The 24,782-nt window shown below is 43.3% G+C and overlaps 1 protein-coding gene across 1 annotated transcript in view; it reads left to right on the top strand.

Annotated features, from left to right (window-relative positions):
- MYO1F (myosin IF) overlaps window positions 1-24,782 on the top strand; it is a 363,040-nt gene that overhangs the window by 166,260 nt on the left and 171,998 nt on the right. Inside the window, exons 7-12 of the mRNA XM_069741645.1 lie at window positions 1,705-1,836; window positions 1,989-2,123; window positions 2,222-2,354; window positions 9,994-10,190; window positions 10,314-10,394; window positions 13,860-13,946. Of these exons, the coding sequence (XP_069597746.1) occupies window positions 1,705-1,836; window positions 1,989-2,123; window positions 2,222-2,354; window positions 9,994-10,190; window positions 10,314-10,394; window positions 13,860-13,946 (765 nt within the window). The remainder of the gene's footprint in view (window positions 1-1,704; window positions 1,837-1,988; window positions 2,124-2,221; window positions 2,355-9,993; window positions 10,191-10,313; window positions 10,395-13,859; window positions 13,947-24,782) is intronic.

The raw sequence follows: 24,782 nt of genomic DNA, 5'->3' as shown, positions 1-24,782 counted from the left end.
GCAAGCAAGAAAAAACCAAATAAGCAAGCTGGACAGAAAAAACAGCAAACAAAAAAAACAAAAGCGGAACTTAGCTATGCAGAGCAGCAGGCCACAGGAACGATCCAGGAGGAAGCAAGTCCAATACTAGAACATTGACTGGAAGCCAGGATCAAAGCACTAGGTGGAGTTAAATAGAGCAGCACCTAACGACTTCACCACATCACCTGAGGAAGGAAACTCAGAAGCCGCAGTACCACTTTCCTCCACCAACGGAAGCTCATAGAGAGAATCAGCCGAAGTACCACTTGTGACCACAGGAGGGAGCTCTGCCACAGAATTCACAACAGAGGTGAGAATCATGCTTCCTTCCTTTGCCCTCTCCCCCCAACCTCGCACAACAGAAATTTGATCAAGGTCTCCCTCATCTGATGAGTCCTCCATGCCCAGCGCCAGTTTGTCCTCCACTTCTTCCTCGCTTCCTGCACCTTCCTCAACAGTTTGGCTGCTACCATGCGCCCTCGGTAATCCCTCTCTCCCAGCCTCCAATGCCAGCCGCCTTGGTGCTGCCAACCGTCTGGACCTTGGAGATATTATCCCTGTGTTTGCCTTTTTTACTGCTGCAACACACTGTTAACTCATGTACAATCTGTGATCTATTCATACACCCAAGTGTTTTTCACATGTGCTGCTGCTTTGTTCTATTCCTTCGGTTCTGTAGATGCAAAATACGAGTTAGGGAGCGCACATGAGCGGTACCAATTACATCATGTGGGTATTAAGGCAAACTTATAGCCAAAGGGCTACTAACATTTGGGGGTTATGCAAACCCTGCATATCCCTGGTAAATGGCGAGAGTAGAATTTGTGGGTACCTCAATCCATTGTGTGGCAGGCCGTGAGCAGCTGATCCCTAATCACCGTGGCATGCGATTAGGGATCAGCTGACGCCGCACAGTCTGAAGAAGGCGGAGGGAGATGAGCCAGAGGCTTAAATAGGCACTGCGCATGCCCAGGAATCCCAGCCCCACAGTGAGAGTAAATCAGAAGACACTGCGGGGCGGGATTTCGGGCAGGGCGGCCGCACAGGCGCAGTCAGCTAGACTGCAAATGAGGACAGAGGACGGGCAGCGCTCACTGCACATGCCCAAGGCATGAGAAAAGAGCGCAGGCGCCGGCTCATTTGAAAACAGAGATGAGAAGGCGGCGCCCGGCGCCAAGAGGACATGAGTGACGGCGGTGCTGTGTTTGCAGCAGGGGACGAAAGACCTGCCTCCAGGACTGATTCATGGTATTTGGGACAAATTATAAAATGGATTATTTCTGAAGTTACAGCACCAATAACTAAAAGAGCCACCTTGTCAGAATGCAGCGTTAGTGCTGCACAAGGTGGCTCTTTTAGTTACAAACGCCTGGGGGAGTGACAGGTTCACTTTAAAAGTTCGGCATTCTCAACATCATTTTTAGCATCTTTGTCATTTCTTTTGGTTTTGACATACCAATAACATGTCTATTTGTGTAATAACATGTCTAGTTGTGATTTCCATGATTTCACAACTTTTCCCTCTTTGTTGCAATTCGCATGTTGATGAGGGTACGCAATAGAAAATAGCATAATAGACATATAGTATGTACTAAGGTATAGTAGCATATGATGTAACACATATATGTCCATTAATACAAATTACAACATATCTTTGTGACATACTTCTGTCTATTTCGGCAGGGTAAATATTTTGAGATACAGTTCAGCCGTGGGGGAGAGCCTGATGGAGGGAAAATATCCAACTTTCTCCTGGAGAAATCACGTGTTGTCAATCAGAATGAGAGTGAGCGCAACTTTCATGTCTTTTATCAGGTAAATATTTCATTAATCTAGTGCTGAAGAGAAATCTGTTCCATATTTGTAAATCATTTCCATCTATATTGTTAGAAAAAGTGTTGAAGATTTTAAATTGGTGTGGAAAAAATAGCTTTCATGGATTGTGACCTTATTATTGTCTTCAACAGCTAATAGAGGGGGCATCAGAGGAACAAAAGCAAAATCTGGGCATCATGACTCCTGAGTACTATTTCTACCTGAATCAGTCAGAAACCTATAGGGTTGAAGGAACCAATGATAAGAATGATTTCTATGAGATGACAGTAAGTTTTCAGTAATGTGTTCTACTCTAGGGACTTATCATACTTACCATCTGAAAAGATAGTTCTCATTGCCGTTGTGTCATGCTTGTTTCTCATAGAATGCCATGCAGGTCATTGGTATTTCATGGGAAGAGCAGCAGCTGGTCCTGCAAATAGCAGCAGGAATCTTGCATCTTGGGAATATCGGCTTTCAAGAGCAGGGGAATTATGCTACAATAGAGTGTACTGACCGTGAGTAATTCCTCATTACTTTACTTTTAACTATTACTGGAGAGTAGAATGTACAAGGCTGTGATCACAATATGTCATAATATCAGGGGTTTTTCTAAAATAGGGCCACAAGTAATTCTAAAGAGCAGAGATGATAGATGCAAATGAATTTAATTTGAATATTATGAAATACAGAGGTCACAGAGAATTCAAACAATTTTCAATTTGGATAAATATATAGGTTAGGCGCTTTCTAGCAACCACCAGTAGTAGTGATAATCAGTACTCAATATGGATAACCAATCTGGATGGATGTATTGGTTAAACGCTAACTAACAGCCACCAGAAGAAAAAGAGGTATATCAATAACAATTGGCATATAAATGCTTCCTAACAGTCACCAGTAATGGTGATCATATACCAGGATAAATGGTGCGATAGCAAATGAACAAAAAAATATCTCAATGGAAAAAGTAAGGCAAGTACTTACAGACTCGCTGCAGTGCCACTGCTGTTTCTAATTCGGCGTAGCAATGTGCAGCTACTCTGCTCAATTGATGTTGCGTCGCTGTGATGTTGCGTCGCTGTAGTGCCGGTGCTGTGTCTAGTGCAGCGTAGCAATGTGCCGGAGGAAAGGAGACCAGTAAGCTCCGTGCATCCAGAGCTTAGGGGCAAAAACAGCGGTGTAAAGCGGGAGGGCTCCGAGGAGCGTCCTCCCTTGTTGACAGGCAGCCGTCACGCGCACCAGGAAGACCGGCAAGCGGCGTGCCTTGGCCGAGGCGCAGCTAGGCTGTAACGGTGTGTGCGAGGGGCGTGGTCTGGGTGACGTCACCTAGAGCTAGCGGGAAAGAGCAGGGGACGGAAGCTGAACAGGGCCAGTTGCCAACGCGTTTCGAAGGTCACCGGACCTTCTTCGTCAGGGCTGATGGTCCTGCCTGTCGTCTGCTCTTTATACAGTCATGACCAAAAGTATTGACACCCCTGCAATTCTGTCAGATAATACTCATTTTCTTCCTGAAATGATTGCAAACACAAATTATTTGGTATTATTTGTCTTAAATGAAAAAAACACAAAAAGAATTGTCCTAAAGCCAAATTGGATATAATTCCACACCAAACATAGGGGGTGGACAAAAGTATTGGCACTGTTCGAAAAATCATGTGATGCTTCTCTAATTTGTGTAATTAACAGCACCTGTAACTTATCTGTGGCACCTAACAGGTGTTGGCAATAACTAAATCACACTTGCAGCCAGTTGACATGGATTAAAGAATACTCAACCTCTGTCCTGTGTCCTTGTGTGTACCACATTGAGCATGGAGAAAAGAAAGAAGACCAAAGAACTGTCTGAGGACTTGAAAAACCAAATTGTGAGGAAGCATGAGCAATCTCAAGGCTACAAGTCCATCTCCAAAGACCTGAATGTTCCTGTGTCTACTGTGTGCAGTGTCATCAAGAAGTTTAAAGCCCATGGCACTGTGGCTAACCTCCCTAGATGTGGACGGAAAAGAAAAATTGACATTGAGATTTTAACACAAGATTGTGAGGATGTTGGATAAAGAACCTTGACAAACATCCAAACAAGTTCCATCTGCCCTGCAGTCTGAGGGTACAACAGTGTCAACCCATACTATCCGTCGGCGTCTGAATGAAAAGGCACTGTATGGTAGGAGACCCAGGAAGACCCCACTTCTTACCCCGAGACATAAAAAAGCCAGGCTGGAGCTTGCCAAAACTTACCTAAAAAAGCCTAAAACATTTTGGAAGAATGTTCTCTGGTCAGATGAGACAAAAGTAGAGCTTTTTGGGCAAAGGCATCAACATAGAGTTTACAGGAGAACAAAAGAGGCATTCAAAGAAAAGAACACAGTCCCTACAGTCAAACATGGCGGAGGTTCCCTGATGTTTTGGGGTTGCTTTGCTGCCTCTGGCACTGGACTGCTTGACCGTGTGCATGGCATTATGAAGTCTGAAAACTACCAACAAATTTTGCAGCATAATGAAGGGCCCAGTGTGAGAAAGCTGGGTCTCCCTCAGAGGTCATGGGTCTTCCAGCAGGACAATGACCCAAAACACACTTCAAAAAGCACTAGAAAATGGTTTGAGAGAAAGCACTGGAGACTTCTAATGTGGCCAGCAATGAGTCCAGACCTGAATCCCATAGAACACCTGTGGAGAGATCTAAAAATGGCAGTTTGGAGAAGGCACCCTTCAAATATCAGGGACCTGGAGCAGTTTGCCAAAGAAGAATGGTCTAAAATTCCAGCAGAGCATTGTAAGAAACTCATTGATGGTTACCGGAAGCGGTTGGTTGCAGTTATTTTGGCTAAAGGTTGTGCAACCAAGTATTAGGCTGAGGGTGCCAATACTTTTGTCTGGCCCATTTTGGGAGTTTTGTGTGAAATGATCAATGTTTTGCTTTTTGATTCATTCTCTTTTGTGTTTTTTCATTTAAGACAAATTAAATGAAGATAATAATACCAAATAATTTGTGTTTGCAATCATTTTCAGGAAGAAAATGAGTATTATCTGACAGAATTGCAGGGGTGTCAATACTTTTGACCACGACTGTATAGAACACACACACCGCTAATAGGAAAAGAGAGAGCCGGAATGAACCCCCAAGGGAAAAGATTAGAAATCTATTAAATTAAGTCTGGATAGATCTTTATTGAAAATCAATTACCTAATATAAAATACTGCTTTGGGTTAAGATATAAAAATTAATATGTCTGAATGTGCCAGATTGGTTATCCATATTGAGTACTGATTATCATTACTACTGGTGGTTGCTAGAAAGCGCCTAACCTATATATTTATCTAGATCAGTCATTCACCCATTTATTGTCATACATTCTGAATACTAAAGCCACAAGGTTTAACCAATCATGGCATTATCTCAAGCAACTTTTTGATTTATTTTGCAATAGGATAGCGCGGTGACCTATGTTTTTATTACTTCTTCCCTTTTATGTATGACAGATCAAGCACAGTAGCTGTCTAGGCACCAGCAGCTTTGACCTACATCCTACACCTCCTGTTAGCGCCGGTGTGTTTCATATATAATTTTCAATTTGATTTGCAAAAAAAATCACACCACTAGGGATGAATGAACCCAAACTATAAAGTTAAGAGTCCATGCAGGACACCTAATGTCCAGTACCAAACACGAACAAGATGTCCAGTTTGCTGTTCAGGTTCGGATGTCTAATAAAGTTGGTTGAAAGGCTGCAGGAAAGCTAATAAGCTTTTTGGGCTGTGGGCACTTCCGGAGCCATCACATGACTGTGACTGGCTGGCGCACCACATGAGCTGGCCTATGTAAATGATGGATCACAAGCGCCACCGCCATTCTGCTCTGATTAGTGTAGGGACAGGACGCAGCTTCAGTAAGGGACAGTGTTAGGTTGCGCACTCTGCAAAAAAGCTGCTGTGTGTACTCTTCATGTGTCTCAGTGGGAGAATTGTGTCAAAAGGCCGTTGTGTGTACTCTGCACCCTCGTCTATGGGAGTACTGTGCCTTTAAGCCAATGTGTATACTCTACAATTGCCAATGAGGGAGTACTGTGACAAAATGCCACTGTGTGTACTCTACACCCCACTGCCTGTGACAGTACTGTGCTTTTAAGCTACTGTTTAAACTCTGCACCCCTGCCTGTGGGTGTACTATGCCAAAAAGCTGCTGTGTGTACTCTGCACCCATATCTGTGAGAATACTGTGCCAAAAGCCTCTGTGTGTACTCTGCACCCCTGCCTGTTGGAGTACAGTGCCAAAAAAAAACACTTTGTGTATTCTGCACCCATATCTGTGGGAGTATTGTGTCTTTAAACTGCTGTGTGTACTCTTCAAACCCGCCTGTGAGAGTACTGTGCCAAAAAGCTGGTGTATGTACTCTGCACTCATATATGTGGGAGTACTTTGCCTTTAGGCCGCTGTGTGTACTTTGCACCCATATCTGTGGGAATACTGTGCTTTTAAGCCACTGTGTGCACTTTGCAACCCCATCTGTGGGAGTAATGTGCTAAAGCGGCTGTGTGTACTCTAATCCCATATCTGTGGGAGTACGGTGCCAAAATCCCGCTGTATGTACTCTGCAACAGCACCTGTAGTAGTACTGTTCCAAAAAGCCTCTCTGTACTCTGCAGCCATCTCTTTGCAATTTGTAGCCAAAAAAATATATATTTTACTATACCACTGTGTCTATACGAGTAGTCTGGCCAAAAAAATCATTCTACACTGCAGTTGTGTCTTTACCATTTTTGGACCAAAAAAGTTATTGTACACTGCAGCCATTTCTTTGCCATTTGTTGGCCAAGCAAATAATTATACTGTACACACCTCTGTGTGTATATGAGCAGTGTGGCAAAAAAATAAACCTACTCTGCCGCCATCTTTTTGCAAGTAGTGTGCCGAAAAACCACTTCCAAAAATAAAATGAGCAGAGCATCAAATAGGGGACGTGGCCGTGGTGGTAATGGTGTAGTTACTTCTTTTGGTGGTGTAGCTGCTACAGGGAGAAGATGTGGTCGTTTTGTGCCTGCTATGTGTCCAAATACAACACCTTCCTCTGATGCGACAGGTTGTGTTCTTTCGTAAGGCCGAATACCGCTACATGAATGGTGAGGCCTGAACATGTTGAGACGGAGTTACATTTGATGGAAGATAGTGGTTCCAGTTACTTTGCATGACCTTCCACACAGTCCACTGTAGAAAATGCAGAATTTGTACTTGAAGGCCATGGTCATCTGGCTTCCACCTCAGCCCTTTGGAAATCAGCTAAGCAGTCTGAGCCCCAAGTCATGCAGCGGTCTCTTCTGCTTTTTGATGACTCCACTGGCTTGGTTTCCATGGCTCATCTCCAAGGCCCTGCCCCAGAAGTGGAAAAGATTGAGTACACTGATGCTCAATCACTTGTTCAATTTAAAGATGAGTAAGTCTGAGAGCTAGTGCACAAGGTCAGCGGACCACCGCAGCACATCTCTGATTATGATGATGAAACACAGTTTTCAACTGCCATTGATTTTTGCGCTGTGCAGACTGGCAAGGAGGGCAGGGGTAAGGAGCTGGTGGAAGACGATTAGGACCTCACATGAATAAGAGGCTATCATAGCGAGTGGCCCCTAGCCAGTACGTTGGCAGCTATTGCCCACCACACTGCTGAAATAAGCACACTCAAAAGAGCTCACTGGCATTGCATTTCTTCAGGGAATGTGCAAATGACAAGCGACAGGTGGTTTGCATGCTATGCAGTCAGAGCCTAAAGAGAGGCATAAACTTTTGAACCTGAACACCACCTGCATGACAAGGCATCTGATTTCCAAGCATGAGTTGACGGGGGAGGCTGCGCATTGGTTCGTTGCAGCTGTCTGGTAGCTATAAAACTCAGGAGGGATTATTCATGGTATGCCCCCTGAGGAAGGATTGTACCGAAACGCGTGTCGGGGTGGGTTGGAGTCAGCGTGGTCTCCTGCGTATACTGGTATGTTTACACTGAGGTTCCGTATGGCATGTTTCCAACTTGGATTAATTGTTTTTTCATTACTGTCAGTATGGATCCTTATATGCACTTAGCTTGATGCGTTCCACCTGGCATCACGTACTCAAGTTTTGCGCAGAGTTTACCACCCTGCTCCTTGCTTCCATGCTGTATGCTGCCACGTACCCCCTATTTTTATGTCCATATTCTTTGTTGTTCTTTGTATTTATAATAAACTTTCTATTATTTGCATATATCTTGGACTATGGCACTAATTTTGTTTAGTTGTTTCACTGCACAAACATGTTTTGACAAAGCAAGTTATGCACTTCCCAACGCCATCAGTGGCAAGGTCCATATAACAGCCAATACTTGGACCAATAAGCACAGCCAGGGACGTTACATCTCACTAACTGCCACTGGTTAAATGTAGTGGTGACTAGCACAGAGACAGAAAGCGTTCTAGCCCATGTCCTACTGTGACATGCAGAAGTAGTGCTAAATGCTGTGCTTCAAAAGCATCCAGCAACTAGAGGGGTTAACACAGTCACAGGAGACAGGGAGGGGTTAGCAGAGCCCCAGGGGGATTGTGGGAAACTTGTTTACTGTTCTGGCAGCAGCCAAAGGGATGAGTGGTGTGTGATTTGTCTCTCACAAAAGTTTAGGCAAGTAAACCAGAGGGACACAGGATTCCATTACCGAATGGAGCTGGGCTAACCCCTGTACTGCTAGTTAAAAAAGTCTATCATGAGCAGGAAGATAAGGACTGGAAGGAATTGTCACAGGGATCATCTCTCTCAGTAAACCTTCCTCCATCTCACTGAGCTAGAGGGAATGCTGTGTACTACTGTGCCTTTGTAAAGAGTAGATCTGTGCTATCTAAAAAGACTGATAGTCAATGTGCCTCTAAGAAGCGGCTGTACTGTTTATAAAGCCTATGCTTAAGTGACTTGAATAGTACTGAATGTGCTACCGCGACATTCACCTCTTTTTCCACTTGGACCTATGCCTCCTATTTGTAGATTGCTAGTGTTAGTTTTGTTAATTCTAGGTTGTTTTAAGTCAGTTCCATAAAAAATAATAAACAAAAAATGAAAAAAAGAAAAAATAAATACATTAAAAAAAAAGTGTTGAATTACTCCACCCTTGCTTCTTCCACCTATACCGCCACATCCACCTCTTCCTCCACTTGGACCTATGCCTTGTGGTTCTAGATTGCTACTTTTAGTTTTACTAATTTTAGGTTGTTTTAAGTCAGTTCCATAAAAAAATTAAAAAAAGGAAAAAGTGTTAGATTACTTCTCCTTTGCCTCTTTCACCTATATCGCCACTTTCACTTCTTCTTCCACTTGTACTTACACCTCCTGGTTCTAGATTGCTAATTTTTCCTTGGGTAATTCTAGGGTTTTTTCAAGACCCTTCCATAAAAAAAATCCCCCCCCCAAAAAAAAAAAATTTAAAAAGTCTTGGATTACTCCACCCTTGCCTTTTCAATCTGCACAGTCACATCCACCTACTCTTCCACTTGGACCTGTTCCTCCTGGATCATGATTATTATTTTTTATTTATGTTCTGCGTAGCGTACGGACAGGACGACACTTTATAACAATGTAACTTCTACTGTCTTCTTTATTTCTACTTTTTACATTTTTCATGCTTGGTTCTGATAGATAGATACAAAAATAGTAGAACAGAGCAGCACAAGAAAAAATAAAAAGTCCGGGTGCAAAAAAGCTCCCACAGGTACATAACAAACCTTGAATGCAGGAATCCAAAAACCAGGAGCAACATACCGTTGTTAGTGAAAAAGGAGCTCTTTTATTTAACCCATGATGGCAACGTTTCAGTCCAAGGAAAGTGAACTTTTTTCAAGCTTGAAAAAGGTTCACTTTCCTTGGACCGAAACGTCGCCACAATGGGCTAAATAAAACAGTTCTTTTTTCACTAACAATGGTATGCTGATCCTGTTTTTTTTATTCCTAGATAGATAGATAGACAACGTTTTGGCAGCTTTCTCTGCCTTTCTCAAGCCATTGTAAGATAGATGGATATAGACTTTGTGAATTGAAAGGTGTAGTCATGTTTCTACCAATGTCTCAGAACAGAATATATGGAGATATGTAACCTGTGTAGAACCATTTTCATGTCACTGTCCTTATGTATTCTACTCTCTGTGTTCTAGTCTTGGCCTTTCCTGCCTATTTGCTGGGTATAGATAAGGACCGGCTTAATGGTAAACTAACCAGTCGCAAGATGGATAGCAAGTGGGGAGGACGGTCTGAGTCTATAACTGTCACTTTAAACGTGGAACAAGCCACTTATACGCGGGATGCTCTGGCCAAAGCTCTATATTCGAGGGTCTTTGATTTCCTGGTTGAGGTGAGAATGAAGAAAATAGTTTGCATGTATAGATGGATAGTATATGCAAATACATAGAAAGTTAAATAGTACGATTGATAGTTTGGTATCAGTTTATTTGAAATGATTTTTCTTCTCTTTTAGTCTATTAACAAGGCCATGCAAAAACCACATGAAGAATACAGCATTGGGGTGTTGGATATATATGGTTTTGAGATATTTCAGGTATAATGCTATGCTGCCAATAATATCATAATGGACAATAATGTACATGCTATATTGATTTTTCAATAAGAATGGAAATAAATTTGTTCCCAATAATGACCATAAACATCACTGTTCATAAAATGATTTTCCATGTACACTGAATGTAATAACTATAGAGTAGCAATAGTTCGTTATTTTTTTATCGTAGTCTTTGAAATACTGTAGCATAAGATATCCTTTACTGATATAATTGCTGATACCTAAACATACTTTTAAAAATTGTAGATTATGGATCGGACTTTGTAATTGATACTACTGTTACAAACAACAGCTCATAAGTCACAATGAAAAAAACAAGCCGGAACATTACTCCACAAAAAAAACAGGTCACACTAAATGTAGACAGAAGCCAATCTTTTTTTAACCCCTTCCTGGTGTCAGAAGGACTAGTATGTCTTATGCTGACTCCCGATGTAAGGAGTGGTCTCAGGAGCTGCGCCCAGCGTCGAGAGGTGAGTATGTCTTTTTTTTATCGCAGCAGCATACAGGGCATATTATGCTATAGAGCATCTTATGGGGCCATCAACCTTTATGGAGCAGCATACGGAGCATATTATGCTATGGAGCATCTTATGGGGGCCATCAACCTTTATGGAGCAGCATATGGGGCATATGGATGGGAGCAGCACATTACAGGATGGGGGTGCAGGATGAGAGCAGCACATGACAGGATGAGGGAGTAGCATATTACAGAATGGGGGCGCAAGATGGGAGCAGCACATTACAGAATGGGGGCGCAGGATGGGAGCAGCACATGACAGAATGGGGGCACAGGATGGAAGCACTACATGACAGGGTTGGGGTGCAGCATGGGTGCAGCACATTACAGAATTGGGGCGCAGGATGGGAGCAGCACATTACAGAATGTGGCGCAGGATGGGAGCAGCACATTACAAAATGGGGCGCAGGATTTGAGCAGCACATTACAGAATGGGGCGCAGGATGGCTGCAGCACATGATAGAATGGGGGAGCAGGATAGGAGCAGAACATTACAGAATGGGGGCGCAGGATGGGAGCAGCACATGACAGGATGGGGGCGCTGGATGAGAGCAGCACATGACAGGATGGGGGTGCAGAATGGGAGCAGCACATGACAGGATGGGGGCACAGAATGAGAGCAGCACATGACAGGATAGGGGCACAGGATGAGAGCAGCACATACCAGAATGGGGGTACTGGATGAGAGCAGCACATGACAGGTTGGGGGTGCAGGATGGGAGCAGCACATGACAGGATGGGGCACAGGATGGAAGCAGCACATGACAGGATGGGGGCGCAGGATGGGAGCAGCATATACCAGAATGAAGGAGCAGGATGGGAGCAGCACATGACAGCTTGGGGGTGCAGAATGGGAGCACCACATGACAGGATGGGGGTGCAGGATGAGAGCAGCACATGACCGGATGGGGGCGCAGAATGGGAGCAGCAAATGACAGGATGGGGTGCAGGATGGGAGCAGCACATGACAGCATGGGGCACAGTATGTGAGCACCACATGACAAGATGGGGGCACAGGATGGGAGCACCACATGACAGGATTTTGGTGCAGGATGGGAGCACATGACAGGATGAGGGCACAGGAAGAGAGTAGCACATGACAAGATTAGGGCGCAGGATGGAAGCAGCACATATCAGGATGGAGACCACATACCAATATAAATGCTCGCCGCCCAGTTGTAGAACGTGTTCAATAGCTAGTATTATATAGCCAGCATCTGCCTTTAACAGCAGCGACTCGATCTTGTTCCAATTAATGCTTAGCTATTGAAGCGCCGTTGACAATCACTGACAGTAAATAGAATTATGTAATTGCCAGTGTGCAAGCATTCTGGCTCCCATTGTTTCAAAGTGGTCCCGGGGTGCCCATGATTTGACATGGCAGCCAGGAGCCTACTGGAGCCTGTGGCTTAGCTGCATAGGAGAATGTCATTTTCTCTATAGTACTGTTGAGAAAGCAATAGTACTTCAGTATATACAGTACAACAAGCAATCAGAGGTTCAATACCCTAAAGAGATACAAAAATTAACTTATTTGGTATTACTATGTCCATAAAAGTCAAATCTATCAAAATCTAAAATTAATTCATCAGTATTGTAAATGTGTCAATAAGAAAAATTTATCAAAAAGCCAGAATTGAGGATTTTCAATTGCCACACATCCGTAAAGAATAAAAATGTTGTATGTGCCTCAAATAGGTAGCAATAAAACCATCAACCTGCCACAAAGAAAGAAGTACAAGAGCTCCAGTGAGACTCTAACAAATTTTTTTTTTACAAATTTTTAACTATTACAGTTCATTTTTTGGTATATGCACTGCTTCTCAGTACAGTATTTGGCAAAGTGAATGCAATCATTGAAAACTGCAACTCATTCTGAAAAAAACAAGGCTATGTCACTAGAAGAAGAAAAAGTTATGGTTCTTGGGAGAAGGGGATGGAAAAAAAACTAACGTGCAAAAAAGAAAATCGGCCAATGTGTAAAAGGTTAAAGCTCTCAAATAAATTAGCAATAAAATAGAAAAAACTATTTATTTATCGTCAGAATTTTACTGACTTAATTAGAATTAAGTTACTAATGAGGAAAAACTAAAACTGAGCAAGAATGGCAGAATTGCAGGATTTTCCCCCATTTCACTACAAATACGGTACATGTTTTCCACATTTTTCAGTACATTTTTAGGTAAATGTACTGTTTCTCATTATATTATTTGGCAAAGTGAATGGTATCATTCAAAATTACAACTTACTGAAGGAGATATGAAAAAAGTAATGACCTTGGAAGAGGAAAAAACAAAAGTGCAAAACAAAAAAAAGCTGTGGCAGAAAAAGACTCTTTATATATATATATATATATATATATATATATTAATTTTAAAAAGTGTATCTAAGAGGCTACTGAGTCTTAAAGAGAATCTGATATATCACTTAGTTTACTGGGTGCAGCACCATAGTTAAAGAGCTGCTATTTAGTGCGGTTGGACTAGGATGCATGAGGCCAGTAGTCCTATAGCGATAATCTCCTACTGATAAAAAGCTGATTGCATTGAAACAGCAAAACAAAATCAGCATAGTGTGACACATCACTGCAATCAGGATCTCTGCTCCTACATTATCGCGCTCTCAGATTACATAGCAAAAACATGCTGACAGATTCCCTTTAAGTACTCCACGTGCCATCAAATGTCTCTGCAAGTTGAGCCTTATTACTTAGTTTTTTCTTATAACAAAATGCTCCACTTATTTATCATTCACACAGAATCTGGCAGTAAAACACTGTCGGAAATGAATGGCAAATTGTGTCACAGCAGAGGCCCATAGATGTTTGCAGGTGTGCATTATAGCTCTGCATGGCTCAGAGGTTATACAGAGCCATTATAAGGAGCCTATGAGTTAACAACCTATTTTTTTTCTTCTTCACTCAGAAAAATGGCTTTGAACAGTTCTGTATAAACTTTGTGAATGAAAAACTTCAGCAGATCTTCATTGAATTGACATTAAAGGCCGAGCAGGTAAAAGGCATAAAAATCGCAAGTGAAAGTGTAACAAAATGTATGGAAGAGAGCACACCCAAAAAATCTCTTGCCTACATCTATGTACCTTAGGCTTCCTTCACCATATAAAACACATGGGTGAAAAACCGGTACCGGTATCATCAGTGTTTTCCATCAGTGTGTCCATTTTTATCATCAGTCATTAATGTTTTTCATGGGAAGATAAAGAAATAAATAAAAAAAGCTTCTCCTATACTCTGCAATGTTAAACACGGACGGCACATGGATGCACTGTACGTTTTATAGGATATGATGGGCACGTGTGGTATCCATGAGAGGAATGGACAACACACGTACTGGAAACTGGATGTGTGAGGAAGGCCTTAGGCCGGCCTCACACTCAGCGTTGAAAAATACGGTCCGTATTTTACGGCCGTAATACGCTCCAAAATTAGAAATACGGTGGTCCGTAAGAACTCCGTAGGCAAGGTGCGGTCGCGTATTTTGCGCATGTAATGTTGCGTATGTAATCCGTATGCCCACCGTAATGCGTATTTTTCACGCAACCTGACAAAATGGACATATAACGGTTTTGGCGGCTGAAATTGATTTAAATTACCCTCATCAACCCTATTTAAGGCCTCTACAACAGGTGTCTCACTCCCATATGGTCATTTTGTGGTTTTGCAACTGTTGGAGTGTTGTTGTAACATTTGGACCATGTCTGACCACCTGCAGTTCACCCCAACGCAGCGTGTTTTGTTTAACTGGCTATTGTCTCGTCGGTTTGGGCACCCATACCCTGTGATTGTGGATCCGCGAAGGAGGAGCAGAAGAATGTGGGTGCATCCTCTTCTGACTAAACGCCTCACTAAAGGCCATTTTCATCGGCTATATACAGCTCTGCGGGAACATCCAGACAAGTTTTATCTCTACTGTCGCATGTCTATACAAACATTTGACAGATTGTTGGAGATATTACGCCCAGGAATAACATTTCAGGACACAAGGCTGCGCAAAGCCATCTCTGCTGAGGAGCGTCTTCTCCTCACGTTACGGTATGTATTCACCATCCTCACATACTGTATGTTGATGATGTTTTTTTTTCTAAATTTTTCTTATTTGTTAAATTTTTACCCAATAATATGTGTACATTAAGGCCAAAGCAGATGTGACAACGTGACGTAACTGTTATATTTCAGCCCCTTAAGGCCATTTTTCCCTTTTCAGTGTTAATTTAGTAGCCCACAAATGCAAATATGATTGTGCTTATTCATGTTTTGTGTGCACTCTTGAAACATACCTAATTTTTTTTGTTTGTTTCACTTACAGATTTCTGTCCACTGGATTGTCCTTTGCGGGTCTCCACCTTGAATTTTTGATTGGCCGCTCCACCATTTCTGGCATTGTGCGGTTAACCTGTCGCCAAATATGGGATAGACTTAAGGACCTTGTGATGCCTGAGCCCAAACAGGCTGATTGGCTCCAAATAGCCCGTGGGTTCAAGGTCAATTGTGACTTCCCAAACTGCATTGGAGCGGTGGATGGGAAACATATTAGGGTACGTAAGCCGCCGAACTCTGGATCCCAATTCTACAACTATAAGCAGTTTTTCTCTGTAGTTCTGTTAGCTGTAGTTGACAGTAACTACAGGTTTATAATTGTAGACATTGGGGCCTATGGACGAACTGGAGACTCTAGGGTCTTTAATTCGTCTATAATGGGTCGGCGGCTACGTGAAAACCAGTTAGACCTCCTACCACCACAACAACTCCCAGGCTCCACTGCAGAAGCACTGCCTTTTTTTTGGTTGGAGATGAGGCCTTCCAACTCACCAGACACGTCATGAGGCCTTATCCCCGGCGCAACCTGGACCACCGTCGGAGAATATTTAATTTGCGCCTTTCTAGGGCGCGCAGACTGGTGGAGTGCGCCTTTGGTATTCTGGTGGCCAAATGGCGTGTCCTACAGACTGCCATGCAGCTCAGTGAGGCTACAGTCAATGAAGTAATCAAAGCATCAGTAATTTTGCACAACTATACCCGCATACATGATTGCTTCTCAGATGGTAATGATGAACACATGTTGCGTAGTGTCATTAGTCCAACACCACATGGCCCTCCTCCGCGCCGTCCCCTTTCTGGCATCAAAGTTAGGGATGTATTGACCAATTATTTTGTTTCTCCTCAGGGTTCTACTCCCTGGCAAGATTATGCTGTTTCTCAGTTGTGATTGTTTTTTTTTTAAGATATGTTTTTGTAATATACTATTATCAACCACTGAAAACGTACTGTGTGTGTTTTTTTACTTAATGACCATATGTTTCTGTTTTCTGAATATGTATGTGATGCAAAAATGATTAGCCTACAAACATCAATTGGCTTTTTTGAAAACTTTTTACTATCTTTGCAACCCTTTTTTTTGTTTTTAACACCATATTTTAGCCATATGGTTTTTATAAGCCTTTTTTATGGGTTGCTTTATACCAAGGATCCACAACAAAGTGGAAATGTTTAGAAAACACAACATTAACATGGTAGCCAGCTACCAAAACAAAAACAAAAAAACAGAAATAAATTACAGATCCCTGTAAGTTGGTGGGGGAGATGTTGCCAGCTCTGGGTCTTGGTCTGGGGGCCTTTGTTGGGCCGATGGCAGTTCATCCTGTGAGGATGCAGTGGCTTGTGGCCCAGAATACTGGCCTTGTCCATATTGGCCAGATGTGTGTTGACCATAAGCCATTTGCCTCTGTGCATCATGCTGAGGTACAGATTGCCTTGCATCATACCCCAACCCAAAATGGCCATGTTGTCCAAACCCAGGTTGGGACCAGCCAACATCACTGGGTCTGGAGAAGTGGCCATATTGGGATTGGGGGTTGAAGCCTGCCATTTGGTACTCTAATGGCCTTTGTAGATTTTGGGATGGGAGGGGTTGAAGGGGAGGCATACGTGGAGTAGGTGCAGCAAATCCTGATTGATTTGGCTCCTGTTGAGGGAATTGAAGGCGCAAGAGGTTGGTTTGGCCAAGCTGCCTTCGCTCCAGGTATTCAAAATAGGGGTTATTTGGAGGGGTGCTTAAATCAATCAGGATTTGCATACACCCTCTCACACGTAGCCTCACCTCACGGGGAAGGGGTCTAAGGTATCGGGCAAGGCTGTGGGCAAAGGCCTCCTCGCCATCATCTGTGGCTGCCCTGGCCAAATAGTTGACCCCAGCATCAACATCACTTCTTCTGGCTTCAAGCTCTCTCCTTCGCCGGGATCTCCGTAAAGGCCCAGCTGCCTGTGGGGATGACACCAGTGGGCCTGTAGGGCTGCTGCTGTGGCCATGTTCCACAAGCCTTGCCACATCATGTGCTGCTGAGGGTGGTGGTGCTGCATCTTCATCACTTGCTGCTGCCTGCAGTGATGATGCTGCTGATGGGTCCTCAATGATGGATGCTGATGCAGCCACAGATGGTCCTGCAACCTCTTCCTCCACACTTACAGGATCAATGATAGGGTCTGATTCTGATCCGGTTTCCCTCTCTGTGAGGTTTGACTGTGTTCTGTTAAGAAAACAATAAAAGGAAATTATTCTTTTGACATTGTTTAATTAGACATCGGTGTGCAATATTAACACACAAAAAAAAAAATCAGAGCAGCACAACATCTCCTTCTCTACTCCCCTATTATCTCATATTCACACGAGAATATACAAGATTTGTCTTGGAGAGCCCCACAAATGTAACAAACACTATCACGACACATCATAATGTGGCATACCATTTCAAAAAATAAGATAACATGCAGTAAAAACCCATACCACAAAACACTGCCTGAACATCTCTAAACTCGCATACTACATTCTCAACCATCCCTTGTTGAATCTTGGGATGCTTGGCGGCCAGGGTCCTCTCTCCTCCATGACCCTTTTTGAATTTATGCTTGTTTACAATATTGTGTGCACTACATTGACACATCCTTACATGGAATTTTCAATGTCATAACCCTAATCCACAAAAAAGACTAAGATTTAGTTTCATTACAAATGTGTAGAATGGTTTTTACTTACTGCCTAAGATCCATACTGGCATCCAAAAAGGAAAGACGGTCGTAATATATATACTTCCTCTTCTTCAGAGGGGCTGCTGACCCACTCCTAGCCCGCTGCTGTCTTTCCCGCCGGTATTGGTCCCGGATGCTGTGCCATCGTGTCATAACATCATCCACTGCAATTACAAGGGCACAAATAATGTTCTATAACATTCTGAACATAGCTTAGTCCAGTTGTCAGACATATTTGTAATTTTTAAGCAAAAAGTTGCTATAGCACAATAATTTCCATGGTGAGTCAGATGATAAAGGGGTTACATGCAGAGGGCTATATATCGCCCAAAGGTAATAACTTGACAGTATCAGACTGGTAGAGAGGGGAGAGAACCCTGTTCTTGCAAACATACATTAGGTAAGATAGGATAGGAAAGGAAAATGACTTGTGCTATAATGAGAATAATGATCAAAATTATGTAAAAATAAGACAAGGGACAACAACCCTCTGGACGGGGTATGAGGCCAAGAAAATATTTAGCAGGGCAAGATCAACATGAACTATGTCCAGAAACACTTTGGCATGTTCCTCAGCTTTAGAAAATGACAAATAAGGCCATAAATAACATATAAAGATAAAAAGGATTGCTCAAGTAATCATGTAGGGAAAGCATCTTTTAAAGTTAAATCTTGTGAATACATGAGTGTACTTACATAGACTTGTCTGCTCCGCACGTGGCCGTTGGGCATAATCAGGGAATAGTAGCCCACAGATGGCCCTCCAAGCTGCCTCTTTCCTGGCCCGGTTGGAGTAGTTGGGATCCCGCTGGTCCCATATTTCAGGCCTTTCTTGGACCAGGATGAGGAGCATATCAACATTGATGATGTTTGCCATGCTGCTTGGAACTCTGTGGAGGCGAGCACCAGACTTCCGGGATGTCTGTGTGGCTTTTTGAGCTAATTAGCATGTCTGAGTTTCATGATTGAGGGCTTGGCTCAATTCCTTGCACCTGGCGATGTCTGGAGATGTCTGGCGTATTTAACGCAAGTCACACTGTTGGTCCATGTGTAATCCGTATATTTCTCGCACCCATAGACTTTCATTGGCGAATTTTTTGCGCAATACGGTGACAAACGCAGCATGCTGCGATTTTCTACGGCCGTAGAAGGCCGTATAATACGGATCCGTAAAATACGGCAGATAGAAGCTTGGCCATAGAGATGCATTGTACCGTGTGCAATCCGTATTTTCTGCACCTCTCTTACGTCCATAAAACTCGCTAGTGTGAGGCCGGCCTCAGAGTGTTGAGGCCATTTGAGAGGAATAATGGAGACACACCCTAAAGTCTTTATTCATCAGGCTATTTATTTTTGGCCACGTTCACACGTTCAGTATTTGGTCAGTATTTTACCTCAATATTTGTAGCCAAAACCAGGAGTGGAACAATCAAAGGAAAAGTATAATAGAAATGGGTCACCACTTCTGTATTTATCAACCACTCATGGTTTTGGCTTATAGATACTGAGGTAAATACTGACCAAATATGGAATGTGGCTTTAAAGGGGTTTTCCCAAGAGGAAAATACATTTTAATTATTAGATACTAGATGGTGGCCTGATTCTAACGCATCGGGTATTCTAGAATATGTATGTCCACGTAGTATATTGCACAGGCACGTAGTATATTGCCCAGTCACGTAGTATATTGCCCAGCCACATAGTCTCGCCACCTCCTGTCGCCTCCAGCTCAAAAATATTTCCAGAATCCGTCCTTTCCTCAACCCACACTCTACCAAAATGCTCGTGCACGCCCTCATTATCTCCCGCCTCGACTACTGCAACATACTCCTCTGTGGCCTACCTTCTAACACTCTCGCACCCCTCCAGTCCATCCTTAACTCTGCTGCCCGACTAATTAATCTCTCTCCTCGCTACACTCCTGCTTCATCTCTTTGCAAATCCCTTCTCTGGCTCCCAATTTCCCAGCGTATCCAGTTTAAACTTCTAACACTGACCTACAAAGCCATCCATAGCCTTTCTCCTCCATATATTTCCACACTAATCTCTCAATATCTTCCCTCACGTAATCTCCGGCCCTCCCAAAACCTCCTCCTTTCCTCCACGCTTATTCGCTCCTCACTCAATCGCCTCCAAGACTTCTCCCAAATATCACCCATCCTCCGGAATTCAGTGCCCCAACACATCCGGTTATCCACTACTTTTGGATCGTTCAAAAGAAACCTGAAAATCCACCTCTTCAAGGAAGCTTACAGCCTGTAAAGACCACACGGCCACCTCAACACCATTGGAGCTACTGCAACCCTTGACCTCCTGTCTCCTTCCCCATAATCCTGTAGAATGTAAGCCCGCAAGGGCAGGGTCCTCTTCCCTCTGTACCAGTCTGTCATTGTTAGTTTTGTTTACTGTAAGTGATATTTTTATTTTGATGTAACCCCTTCCCATGTACAGCACCATGGAATTAATGGTGCTATATAAATAAATGATAATAATAATATATTGCCCAGCCACGTAGTATATTGGCCAGCCATGTAGTATATTGCCCAGTCATGTAGTATATTGCCCAGTCACGTAGTATATTGCCCAGCCACGTAGTATAATGCCTAGCCATGTAGTATATTGCCCAGCCATGTAGTATATTGCTCAGCCACGTAGTATATTGCCCAGCCACGTAGTATATTACCCAGCCACGTAGTATATTGCCCAGTCACGTAGTATATTGCCCAGTCACGTAGTATATTGCCCAGCCACGTAGTATATTGCCCAGCCACGTAGTATATTGCCCAGCCACGTAGTATATTGCCCAGTCACGTAGTATATTGCCCAGTCACGTAGTATATTGCCCAGCCACGTAGTATATTGCCCAGCCACGTAGTATATTGCCCAGCTACGTAGTATATTGCCCAGCCACACAGTATATTACCCAGCCACGTAGTACATTGCCCAGCCACGTAGTTCACGTAGTATATTGCCCAGTCACATAGTATATTGCCCAGCTATGCACAGAGCCACGTAGTATACAGCACAGAGCCACATAGTATACAGCACAGAGCCACGTAGTGTACAGCACAGAGCCACATAGTATACAGCACAGAGCCACGTAGTATATTGCCCAGTCACGTAGTATACAGCACAGTCACATAGTATGCACCATATCCCTGTTAACAAAAAAGAATTAAAATAAAAAATAGTTACATACTCACCTCCTGGAGCCTCTGGATCGAAGCAGCCGGTTCCCGATGCTAGGCGCGCGGTCCGGTCCCAAGAGTGCATTGCGGTCTCGCGTGATGATGACGTGGCGCTTTCGCAAGACCGTACGTCATCATCTCGCGAGACCGCAATGCATGCAGCGGTCACTGGGACGTTGCACGGAGCGGAAAAGGCCGATTCCTGGTCCGGGGGGGCCTCCGGAGGGTGAGTATGTAACAATTTTTTTTTTTTTTTATTATTTTTAACATTAGATATTTTTACTATTCATGCTGCATAGGCAGCATGAATAGTAAAAAGGTGGTCACACAGGGTTAATAGCAGCATTAACCGAGTGCGTTACACCGCGGTCAACGCTGCCATTAACCCTGTGTGAGTGCTGACCGGAGGGGAGTATGCGAACACCAGGCACTGACTGCAGGGAGGAAGGAGCGGCCATTATTTTCCGGACTGTGGCCGTCGCTGATTGGTCGCGGCTGCTATGACAGGCAGCTGCCGAGACCAATCAGAGAATGAATAACCGTGACAGAAGGACAGACAGACGGAAGTGACCCTTAGACAATTATATAGTAGATTGGAATAATTATAAGTTCCACAATTGGATGTGTTAAAAAAATGTTCCTGTGCCGAGATAATCTTATAAATGTGTCCCTGCTGTGTACTGTCTAATGGCTGTGTCTGATTGTTCAGGAACATGGTCTGATCATACCACAGCTCCTGGGCAGGGAACAACACAAAAGAGACATTACAGCGGGGGATCGTAAAAAATTTTTGTGAGACAAAACATTTCACCTCCTCTTTTAAGCAATGTTTTAACTCAAAGAAATAATCATTTGCAATCCCATGCTCTAATGTCCATATAGTCTTTTGCGTCCTCCCCTGCTCTGGAGCTGTGGTATGATCAGACCATGTTCCTGCACGCTCATACACAGCCATTACACAGTATATAGCAGGGGCACATTTATAAGATTATCTCAGAACAGGAACATTTTATTTAAACACATCCAATAGTGGAAATTATTATTGCTCAAAGCTCTATTAACTAAAATGTTGATTAAAAATAACTTTGCTCATGGGGAAAACCCCTTTAGGGCTGATTTAACACTTCTATTTTTTCTGATACTGGAAGAACCAGTACCGGAGATATTCGTGTCCGTGTGTGTACACCGTGTGTCATCTGTGTGCCATCCATGTGTCCATTTGTAACCTACATGTGTCGTCCGTGTGGATACATACCGGTGAAAAAATTTTTAGGCTGGAAATTAAGGGTTTGGCATGTAATTAAAGAGTTAGATGTGAAAAATGTGTTTTAATTTATTAATTAGCATGGAAAATCATAATAAATACAGTGATCTTGGCCATATAGCCTTTGGCTTCGGTGTTAGTGGTCCTTTGTTTGGCTAAAAATGTCTATTTCCAATGAGGCATTGTTTTGTTTCTGTTGACTTTTGCTATGTCACTTTGATGTTTGGCTGAAAAACAATCAAAACATAATACCAATTTGTTCACCCAATAAACGTAATCTGTGTAATTTTTATATTGTTAATAAAGTATGATTTCTCTCTCAAATTTATGTTCGAGTAACATATGTCTCCCCTTTAGTTGTGTGTTTTTTTGTGAGATCCCTTTTCTGTTTCTGCAAACTCATGTGTTCCCTTTTTAAACCACATTACTTTTTATTGTGTATTTTATATTGTACATTTGATCACATAATTCAAGCTAGCCTTAACATATTTGGTAATGGTGGGCAAACTAACATGCCAGGGATAGCATATTTTTTTGGCTGAAATCATTTTTAACACCTTTCGACAATATTACGCCGATGTAGGACTCTCTCCCTTTGACGTGAGCTCTGGTGCTGAGCCCACATCTTTCCCAGTACATGTCAACTGTTTTGAACAGCTGACATGTGCCCCGAATAGCTGTGGGTGGAATCGTGATCCACCCGTGGCTATTAACCCGTTAAATGCCACTATTAAATGCTGACAGTGGCATTTAAGTCAAGCTTCCGGCCCTCGGGCCGGAACCCGCCAACAGGTGACCCCCGTCACGTGATCGCGGGTCACCGGCTCATTGGCATGACAACCAGAGGTCTCCTAGAGACCTGTTATGACCTGGTGGTTAAGAGGCCACACTGATATGACCTGGTGGCTAAAACGCAACACGGAGCGAGCTCTGAGAAGGTGGTATCTCTACTGACCGCAGACCCTAATCCTAACAACAACACTAGAAATAGCCGTGGGATGTTCCTGACTCTCCCTAGACACCTCTTCACAGCCTAAGAAATAACTATCCCTAAAGAAGGAAATAGAAAGCTATCTTGCTTCAGAGAAAACCCCCAAAAGGAAAGATAGCCCCCCACAAATATTGACTGTGAATGGAGAGGGAAATGACGTACACAGAAATGAAATCAGAATTCAGCAAAGGAGGCCAATACTAAACTAGATAGACAGAGAGAAAAGGATACTGTGCGGTCAGTATAAAAACTACAAAATCCACGCAGAGTTTACAAAAATGAACTCCACACCGACTCACGGTGTGGAGGGGCAAATCTGCTTTCCCAGAGCTTCCAGCTAGCCTGAATAAGACATAGTGACAAGCTGGACAAAAAGAGACATATTTGCAAGACAATAGAGTCCAAACAAATGGACAAACAAAAACTAGCAAAAACTTATCTTTTGCAGACAAGGACTGGCCATATGAGAATTCCAAGGAGAGAACCAAATCCAACCAAGAACATTGACAGCAGGCATGGACTAAAGCCCAGAGCAGGTTTAAATAACAAACCCAGGCAAGGCGATTAGTGAAGGCAGCTGCTACAGCTACCTAAAGGAGCAGCAGTTCCACTCGAAACCACCAGAGGGAGCCCAAGGGCAGAACTCACAAAAATACCATTAGCAACCACAGGAGGGAGCTCCAGAACGGAATTCACAACAGTACCCCCCCTTGAGGAGAGGTCACCGAACCCTCACCAGAGCTCCCAGGCCGATCAGGACGAGCCAAATGGAAAGCAATCGGCAGCATGAACATCGGAGGCAACAACCCAAGAATTATCCTCCTGGCCATAACCCTTCCACTTGACCAGATGCTGAAGCTTCCGCCTCGAAAAACGAGAATCCAAAATCTTCTCCACCACATATTCCAATTCCCCCTCAACCAACACCGGAGCAGGAGGATCAACAGAGGGAACCATAGGTACCACATATCTCCGCAACAAGGATCTATGGAACACATTATGAATGGAAAAGGAAGCTGGAAGGGCCAAACGAAAAGACACTGGATTGATAATTTCAGAAATCTTATAAGGCCCAATAAAGCGAGGCTTGAACTTAGGGGAAGAAACCTTCATAGGAACATGACGAGAAGACAACCAGACCAAATCACCAACACGAAGCCGGGGACCAACACACCAACGACGGTTAGCAAAACGCTGAGCCTTTTCCTGAGACAACGTCAACTTGTCCACCACATGAGTCCAAATTTGCTGCAACCTGTCCACCACGGAATCCACACCAGGACAGTCAGAAGGCTCAAGCTGCCCTGAAGAAAAACGAGGATGAAAACCAAAGTTACAAAAGAAAGGCGAAACCAAGGTAGC

The sequence above is a fragment of the Ranitomeya imitator genome, chromosome 1, assembly GCF_032444005.1.
Source record: "Ranitomeya imitator isolate aRanImi1 chromosome 1, aRanImi1.pri, whole genome shotgun sequence".
In the NCBI taxonomy this organism is placed as follows: domain Eukaryota; kingdom Metazoa; phylum Chordata; class Amphibia; order Anura; family Dendrobatidae; genus Ranitomeya; species Ranitomeya imitator.
The sequence above is the reverse complement of the archived record's forward strand: the minus strand, read 5'-3'. Positions and strand labels throughout refer to the sequence as shown.